Below are 9,822 nucleotides of genomic sequence, written 5' to 3' on the forward strand. Positions count from 1 at the left end.
TATTTGTTGCTTCGAATTATTTATATTCGGATTTGTAAGCAAACCTTTATGGTTTAATTTCTTAATAAAAAGAATTATTCCGTGAATCTCTTAGTGTTTGTTTATTTCGTTTTCGAGGTTTATTCTCCGCTGCAATTAATTAACGAAAAATGAAAAACATACATTCACCCCCCCTCTGTATGTATATTTGGACCTAACAAGTAGAAAACTTGATAAAAATGGTAACATATGTTTCGAATAAAATAATTAATTGACACTAAAGGGATTAAAGTACTTCACATTGTATCCTTCCGCCATCAACTTAGTTAATGTTTTACCCAACAGTCGTTTCACGACACGGTCATATAAAATAAAATTAAAAGCTTCTCTATCATCTTCAGCAAGAACAACAATCTTGAACCTGCAAATGAGATATAAGAATTGCTGGTGATTGTTTAATTATACAGATATTTGTTCATATATACATTTAAATTCACAGATTTATATATATAAGTAGACTAAATTTGTTTCTCGATAACCTCTTTTGTGGTACTGGATAATTCTTCTGGCATCTGGCACATCGATACTTTCCTTCGAATTTTATAACTTCTTCGTGACAATCATTCTTGTTGCAGCTACCATACCACCAATTATCACTTTATTCAACGGATTTAACCTTTACTTTGCACATAAAACTCATCTACATATTCCATTAACATGTTTTAATTTATTACATTCACAAAAAACTCTACTTTGTATGTATGCTGGCAGTATTAATCAAATACATAATGTAGTATATGTGAACTTACACATTGATTTTAAATTGGCAACATATAAATTAATAATACCTTCTGAAAATCAGTAGAATTTTTCTCACTTAACTCCTTTAGTGTAACCGTTTCAATGACAGACACCACCTCTTTAACATCTGTTATAGTTGGAGAAGAAATTGTCTTGTCAGAAGGTACATAACCTTCTTCGCGAAGCCTGATCTAAATATGGATAAATGATTTTAAACTCTTCAAAAAATAATTAACTAATCATCTAAGATATATAGATGAAATATAGTCTATGAAAATGAGTGTACCTCTGTCACATAGCAAAAATAAAATCATGATCCAAATTGATGTATATCTTAGACGAGGGTAGTGTGCTAATCTGAACAGAACCTGTATATACATATGAAATGAAGTCATGTTGAGTACATGTTAATAACCTCACACTTTACTACTTTAATATTAAATTTTATAGGACTTACTCTTCCAAATCTTAAGCTTTGTACTTGACGCTATAACAATTATAGGCTCCTCCTCACCATCTTTAAATCCTTCCCTAACCTCTTTAACACGTGCATCAGTAGTCACAACAAGATTACCCCATACAATGACCTTATGAAAATCTCTGTATACGTACGTTCAAGATTATGAAATAATACAATAGCCAAAACAAAAACAGAGTTTGATCAACAATAAAAATTAGTCAATGAGAATTCCAGTATAAACCTTCCGTCAGTAATCCTAAACTTGCAAATATCTTTCAGACCATACATAATTTTGATTTTCCATACGTGCTCAAAATCCACTAAAACACCAATCACATCTACATACCAAAATTAATTTTATATATTGGATTAATAAGTGTATAAAATGAAATAATTTGCGAGACTAATATAAAAACTTAATTTGTTTGACTTATTGATACGTAAGTACTTGAAAAATAGTGTAACCTGTTGAATACTCGGGAGAATCAGGTTTCTCATATGCGTTTGCAACAACAAACAAATCGCTCAAATAAATAAATTTAAACTTGTGCCTGGCTATCATGAAGTCGTCTTCAACTCTTTCAACATTAGTCGATGGCGAGAAATTGATGCGAAATTTAGAGCTCAATGGTCTGAGAGATCCCAAAGCTTCTTTTGTGTAAAAATTAGAAAAAACAAAGACTCCACCTTCGACTATTTTATCAACATGATATTTCCAGTTATCAGCATAAACAAAAATATGAACATGACAATCCTGATCATATAATAGAATAGAGTTTTTTTTGTATAAATCAGTTAATATGAGTCTAATTAATTCGAAAACGTAAGAAAATAATTTATAAATTTAGACGCTTACATCGTTATCCGGTAAAACTAAATTATATCCTTTCATTGTTTCAGTCATATTATCTGCTACAAAAATAGAAGGCCACATTCTGGTAACTTTCGCCTTTATCTTCCATGTGGTTCTAGAGGCGTCAATAGAAGAGAGCTGATCAAATATTGTGGATAGTTATCTTTATCATAAAACAGAAACATTAAGTATAATAGCAAGATAGAAGAAAAGGGCGGTGGGATGTGGTTGATTACCTGTATGCAGTCGATTTGTATGCTGTAGAAACCAAATATGGTCTGCCAAAAAAGAAGAAGCAGTTTATAGAAGAAAGTGATGGACAAAAAATTAGGAGTAACTATCTCTAAGCATAAAATTAGGAGGAGTAATCAGTTTATGTTTGCTACAAATCATAAGATATGACAAATAAACTAATTTATTGTAAAGTCATTTTAATGATATACATGATATACCTATATCATTCTAGAGATGTAAAATTAGAAGGCAAACTAATCATATGATCTCTGTATAAAATAAAAAGATATAACGTGTTTTACAAATATGAAAAGCAACAATATTTATATAGTGCAACATTGTATTACTTAAGTCTAAAAATACCATTTAAATATGCAACTCACGTATATGTTATTGATTTAATCAATAATGCACCGAAATATTCATCAAATTATATTTATAAATCGTAGTTATATCGGTTACATGTATTCATAATATAAAAATCTAAAGTTATATTAGACAATTATGTTTGGTGCTTTATTTAAATATATTATATATTGCAAAATATCACCTATATAGGATTTCTAAGTATATACGACTTTGCCGGTAATTGACAGGCATCTAAAACTTAATGATCTTTTCAAGATTTCAGAACTAATAGAAGATTTATCATTAATGATATAAATATTATAATTGGGCAAGACAAATACGCTTTCGTTAAAATAACTTTAATGTTATTTAAAACTATTACATGGATTTATTGTCTTTGTAAATTAATTCCAAGCATACAACCTAAATGGATGTTAAAGAAAAACTGTTAAATATGGATTTATTTGAACCAGACAATTAATTCTAAACATGTTCCTGAATGGTAGTGAATTCGTTATGTATTTTAGAGTCATAGATTGGCAAACTTGTTTAAAATAAAATTCTTTATGTATTTTAGAATCAAATGGCCATCTTGTAAAGATTGGTTCGATCTCTATCCTCAAAAAAATAAGTTTTGAAAAGCAGGTTTGTAAAAATTATTGTTTTCTTTCGACTTTGCAGCAATTGGATGTTTTCGCTTTATAATTCACCAACATTATTGTCGTGTTAATACAATTTTTTTATGGAGTTATATTTATCATTGCTGCTATATAGGGTTTTCAATAATCGCACAAATGTTGCTATTTATATTAGAGACATATTAAAACTAATGACTGATAAAAGTTAAGAGGACACATAAAATGTTAAAAAAACATTGAAAGCAAACAATGACAATAAGTTCACAAATAGAATTTAATATTCGTTCCAAACTCGAAGAGTGGATGTCCTAACATTGAGCGACATTTAGGAATTAAATAATAAAACAAATGAAATAGTGTCTTATTGATAAATAGAATAGTAAATTCCAGCAGTCATGTCTTTCTTCCAGATATTTCATCATCAAGGTGCATGAGCAGCAAGGTAAGCCATATCCTCCAACCTACATGATGTTCTTAAATAATTCAGAAAAAAATCATTGATAAAATATTTGAGTTGTCTTATTGTCTTGCTTAACTACATTAAGTATCGTTCAAAGTTTAATGTACCTCTGTCGCATGAGGAAAACTTGTGGATGATCAATGTTGATATAAATCTTGGTAGACGGAAGATTACCAATTACTAATGTATCTAAAATATTCCAAAGAATAGTTAACTCATGAATAGATTAATGCATGTGAACTTTTCAAAACATTGAAAATATGTAAGGAATGCAAGACATCACAAAAAAATTTACTTCGAAATGTTGAAACTCTGGTTGATGCCAGTATAACAATAACATGATTCTCCAACTGAGTTTCATACAATGCTTCATACTATTCAGGAAATGGAGAATAAAAGGATACACAGTGCCTATTCCTGAGAATTGTGTAAATTATAATGAGTTATAACATTGAATTTAAGCAATTAAGACACAGTGAAGTAAATCACACTTACAGTCCATCAACAATATTGAAGCGCATAAGATCCCTTGAACCATGTCTAGTCTGCACAGTCCTCATGGCTTCCAAATTCTCAACAACTCCAACGACATCTGTTAATTTAGACATTTAGCCATAAGTTCAATACATAATATACTACCAGTTGGTCTTGCTAAATCATATAAGTTACCTATAGAGTACACATGATAGTTTTCATATCCATAAAAATAGAAAGCTTCAATGCTTAAAGATGCCAAAATCAGGAACATTTTTCATAATAGTTTGGACAATGTAATGTCAAACAGGGTGATTGCCTACAACACTGCCAAAGCTATATGGTATGATTTGAAAACTCAGTGTCAAGAAACAATGGCAATAAAAAAGAATAGAAGGGTTGTTCTTGTGCAAGAGTATGAACAGTTTGATGCTAAGCCTGATGAAACCATAACTGACGTCTATGACAGATTTCTGACACTGTTGAATGAGCTGTCATTGGTTGTAAAGAAATATGACAAGGAGGACTCCAACACCAAGTTTCTGAGAGCTCTTCCTGAAGAATGGGATACACATACATCCATAATCAGGCATCAATATGACCTTGATTTACTGCCACTGGATGAAGTTTATGGGATGCTGAAAACCCATGATTTGGAGATTTAAAAAAGGAAGAACAAAAAAGGTCAGAAAATAAAAGTTGTTGCTCTTAATATTGAAACTCACAAAGGAAAGGAAAGGGTTAGTGAGAGTTCAAGAAGAAGGAACATTGTTGAGGAGTCAGATACTTATGAGTCATCAGATCCTGACACAGATACTGATGAGGATTTTGAGATTGAACTGGATGATCCTCAAGTTGTTCAAATGGTTGCAATGTTGGTAAAAGGCTTTAGGAAGACGAGGTTTGGAAAGTCATAATGAAAAGGTGGCTTTAACAAGAAGTACTCTAATGATGGAAGAGGGGAATTCACAAAGAATGATAGTCAGTATTTAAAGGGAAGGAAGTTTGACAAGACCAATGTGACTTGTTACAGTTGCAATGAAAGGGGACATCTAGTAGAATGTCCTAAGTCAACTGGAAAAGCGCTGTTCACCTCCAACTCAAACAAGGACTGGATGGACACATCAGGATCTGACAGTGATGATGAATGCTATGCACTAATGGCAACTCATGAAGAGGACGTGCATTCTACTGATAAGGTACAAATGAGTGTTTTCTCTATAGATACTGATAATCTATCTGAGTTAAAAAGATTCTTACATTCTCTACATGTTAACTTTAAGAATAAGTCAATTGAAAATGATAGTTTAATTGTTGAGAGTAAAGAACTTAAAAGGAGAAATGATCACTTAGAATCGAGCTTATATGTATGCATAAAAATGAAAAGGCATGTAAAAAGGCTACACATAATGGAGCTCAGATGCACATCAAATATGCCATACTAGAGGAAGTTCTAGAAAAAGAAAGAGAAGTGTTTAAGACTTGGATGACTTCAGGAAGAAAGGTTCACAACTTAATAAATTACAAAAACCGGAAAGAGTGTTTAGGTTACAATAAATACACTGCAAAAAACATTAATAAAAAGATTACCAAGACTACACCAGTTAAGTTTGTCAGTACTGATGAAAATGGAGTCAAGTCAGTATATTAAGTATAATCTACCTCTAGAGTTCCTGATAAAATGAAAGTTGAGTTTAGAGCTAAGAAAAAGATATGTAAGAACATAGGCCTTCTCTCTAAAAGTCAACTAGAAAAGAAAATTTGTGAAGTAACTGCATGGCCTCACAAATCTAGTATAAAAAGAGGTAGAAATGGAATACATGTTATAAATAAAGCAAGCAATTATAAATACATTCCTGCTGCTCCTAGGAAAGTTTGTTTTAACTGTGAGAATACTAATCATATTGCTATTGATTGTAGGAAGAATAAAAAGAAAGAAACTGTTATTCCTGAGTCTGATATTAGTGGTAGATCAGTATTTTATAAACCACAGAACCCTTTTTTACACAGTGGTAGTATTTGGCATTCCATTTATACTTGTAAGAAGTATCATAGTCTGTATCACAACAATTATGATCATTTGCCCAAGTTCAATAAATATGCTATTTCTGCTAAATCTGCCAAATTGAATGATCATGCATCTTATAAAATTAAAACTGACAGAATAAATCCTGATAGATCAAATTCTGATGGAGTGATTACTGATGGAGTAAATCCTGATGGTCAAAATCCTATCAGGAAGTATTCTGCTACAAATAAATATAAGATGTCTAAAAGGACCCAACAAGTGTGGCTTCTTAAAAATCCTAATTGATTTACATTTTCTGATTGCAGGAAAATAAAAAGAGTGTGCTAGTACTGGATAGTGGTTGTTCTGCACATATGACTGGAAGTAAATCCATGTTGTCAGAATATTAGGAGAAGGCTGACCCAATGGTTCCCTATGATGATGGAAATGTAGGAAAAATACTGGGATATGGTAACATAATCATTAGAAATGTCATCATTCAAGATGTAGCTCTGGTAGAAGGACTAAAACACAATCTGTTGAGCATCAGTCAGATTACTGACAGAGGATACTATGTTGTATTTTATGACACTCACTGTGAAGTATTTCATAAAATTATAAAGAAAGTTATTTTCAAAGGGTACAGACATGGAAACATCTATGAAGCCAAATTTTATACAAATACTGATGGACTTGATACTTATTTGATAAGCAAAACATCGGTAGATGAAAGTTGGAACTGGCACAAAAAGCTTTCTCATCTCAATTTCAATAATCTTAATGAATTGGTAAAGAAAGATTTGGTTAGAGGACTACCAAATATGTACTACTCCCCTGATGGTTTGTGTGATGCATGTCAACAAGCCAAGAAAAGAAGAAGCTCTTTCAAGTGCAAGTCAGAATCATCCATCAAGAAGCCATATCAAATGTTACATCAAGATCTCTTTGGCCCTGTTAATATCATGCCAATTAACAAGAAAATATACACCTTAGTTGTTATTGATGAGTATACCAGATTTACATTGCATAGGAAAGATGAAACTCCAAATGTTCTTTTGGTTCATCTAAGACTAATTGAGAATGGCTCCAAGTACAAAGTAAAAATACTCAGGAGTGATAATGGCACTGAATTCAAGAATTGCAAGATGGATGAATTATGCAGATACAAGGGAATTTCATAACAATTCTCAGCTTCTACCACACCTTATCAAAATGGTGTTGTAGAAAGGAAGAACATGACACTGATTGAAGCTGGAAGAACAATGCTTGTGGAAGCAAATCTACCAACTTACTTTTGAGCTGAAGTTGTCAACACTACCTGTTATACTCAAAATTTGACTCTTATTAACAGAAATGGACTAACTCCTTATTAAATGATCAAGAAAAAGAAGCCAAGCTTTGGATGTAAATGCTTTGTACTGAGAACACATCCTGAAATGCTTGGAAAAGTTGACAGAAAAGCTTATGACAATATTTTTGTTGGATATCCATCTTCAAAAGCATATAAAGTATTCAATCTGAGGACAAGAACCATTGTTGAATCAATGTATATTTTCTTTGATGACAAGAAGATTCCTGGAATTGAAGAAGATATCCATGAAGAATTTGTATTTGTAAACAAAAAGCTAAAGTCAGGAAATGATCCAAATCCCGACAATGAGTCAAATCCTGATGATAATACTGATCTAGATCTAGAGTTGATTATTGAAGACGCACATGTTGAGGGGAAGCAATATCAACACACAAACAGTAATAACTGTTAGGAATATATGTGTACTAGTTTGATGATAAGCTAAATAAAACACTTAAGTAGAAAACTAGTGTTTGTAGCCTCAACGGATAAGACCACTTTGGCTATCCGTTGATGTATTAGCTTTACTTAGAAATAAGTTTAGTATGGTAGCACATTTCAGTCTTTGTAAATGAGTTATAATTCTTAGAAGTTGTAGGAAATTATAAGTCATGTTGACTACTAGTGGATATGCAAATAGGAGGGCTAATTATAAATATTTCATGCCTTGTAATTTTGTATAAATGAAGTAGTATCAACTGGTAAATTAAAGACCTTCAACGGATGAGAAACAAAGCCTCAACGGATGTCTCTAAAGCTTCAACGGATAACATCCATCAACGGATGAGTGCATCAACGGATAAAGCCACCAACGGATGAAAGCTTCAATGGATGCTCAGTTCCATAGCAGTTGATAGTGACAATTCATAAGCTGACAGAGGCACATGGGTTGACAGAGACAATTGGAATGTGGTAGCCTTTTGGAGGAATCAAGAAAAAGCAGAATTTCCATTCTGGTGTAAACAAGGAAGTATTCAAAGATTCACAGATTGTCTTAGATTGCATTGGATAGAGAAATGAAGAAGAAACATGTGAAGGACTATTTTATAATTGTATTTTATCTTTGTCTTCACTTGAAAAATTTTGTGATATATAAACCAAGTTGCAGCTAGTAATTAGGTGTGAATTTTCAAGAGCTGTTTAGAAAAAATTCAGAGAGAAAATCATCTAGTTTGTACTAGGAAGCAGCTGTGAACAATTCTTTGTATCACAGATTTTCTGAAATACACATCTCTGGTGGAACAACAATCCACCAGAAAAGTTTTTAAAGCCTTTGTGTTCTTTACATTTGTGTTTTGAATATACATCTGTCTGCACTTGCTTAAAGCAATTCACACACATATGTTCATCATACACTTAGCTTTTGAAACTGCTCAAAACTTGAAAAAGTTTTGAGATTTACATTCAACCCCCCTTCTGTAAATCTCATTGTTAGTTTCTTGGGAATAATAATAACTCAAATGAATCAAATCCTGGTGATAATGATGAATGAATAAATAATGGATCAACTGGAAATTCTTCTACTTCAACAAATGATAGTTCATCAAGAGGTGATCATTCAACTGAGCATCAAGATCAATATAGTGAACAGTCCACAACTGGAAGTTCTTATCAATCAGGAAATGAAAACACTGATACAGAGGGAGCTTCACATGAAAATGATGCATCCCATTCAGGGGAGCATCAGGAAATGGTACTGAACTTTCAAGAGCTGTCAAATGAACAAAAGATCACACACCTGATCTTATCATTGGAGATCTTAGATAAGGAGTGCAACTAAGCATAAATGCCTCTATCATAATTTTCTTTCTAAGGAGAAGCCAAAGAAAGTAGAGGATGAACTCAAAGATGCTGATTGGATTCAAGCAATGCATGAAGAGTTGAATAAATTTAAAAGTAATTTAGTGTGGAAGCTTGTTCCAAGGCCAAAGAACAAATCAGTAATTGGCACAAAGTGGGTTTTCAGGAACAAGACAGATTCATATGGCACTATAATCGGGAACAAAGCTAGACTTGTTGCAAATGGATATTTACAATAAGAGGGTATTGACTATGATGAAACATTTTCTCCTGTGGCAAGACTGGAAGCTATCAGGATTTTCTTAGCATATGCTGCACATAAGAAATTCAAGGTCTTTCAGATGGATGTCAAAAGTGCTTTTCTGAATGGAGAGTTAGAAGAAGAGGTGTATATTGAGCAACCACCTAGTTTTATT

At 32.2% G+C, this 9,822-nt stretch overlaps 1 protein-coding gene across 1 annotated transcript; it reads right to left on the reverse strand.

Annotated features, from left to right (window-relative positions):
• Nucleotides 1-1,071: 1,071 nt before the first annotated feature.
• On the reverse strand, nt 1,072-4,381 carry LOC141665529 (uncharacterized). Its single transcript, XM_074471514.1, has 7 exons — nt 4,269-4,381; nt 2,330-2,351; nt 2,097-2,231; nt 1,706-1,994; nt 1,482-1,578; nt 1,238-1,380; nt 1,072-1,148 (listed from the first exon to the last, which is right to left on the reverse strand). The coding sequence occupies exons 1-7, from the start codon at nt 4,379-4,381 to the stop codon at nt 1,072-1,074; spliced, it is 876 nt and encodes a 291-aa protein (XP_074327615.1).
• Between the last annotated feature and the right edge of the window lie 5,441 nt (nt 4,382-9,822).

This window comes from Apium graveolens, chromosome 6 (assembly GCF_009905375.1).
Source record: "Apium graveolens cultivar Ventura chromosome 6, ASM990537v1, whole genome shotgun sequence".
In the NCBI taxonomy this organism is placed as follows: domain Eukaryota; kingdom Viridiplantae; phylum Streptophyta; class Magnoliopsida; order Apiales; family Apiaceae; genus Apium; species Apium graveolens.

What these genes read in the sequence shown, in the direction of transcription:
- LOC141665529 (XM_074471514.1), bottom strand. Translation starts at nt 4,381, where the DNA reads ATGTCTAAATTAACAGATGTCGTTGGAGTTGTTGAGAATTTGGAAGCC. An exon ending in TTCAATATTGTTGATGGACT is followed by an intron (nt 2,352 to 4,268) that starts GTAAGTGTGATT and finishes TGGTTTCTACAG; the next exon opens with CATACAAATCGACTGCATAC. An exon ending in TACAAATCGACTGCATACAG is followed by an intron (nt 2,232 to 2,329) that starts GTAATCAACCAC and finishes ATATTTGATCAG; the next exon opens with CTCTCTTCTATTGACGCCTC.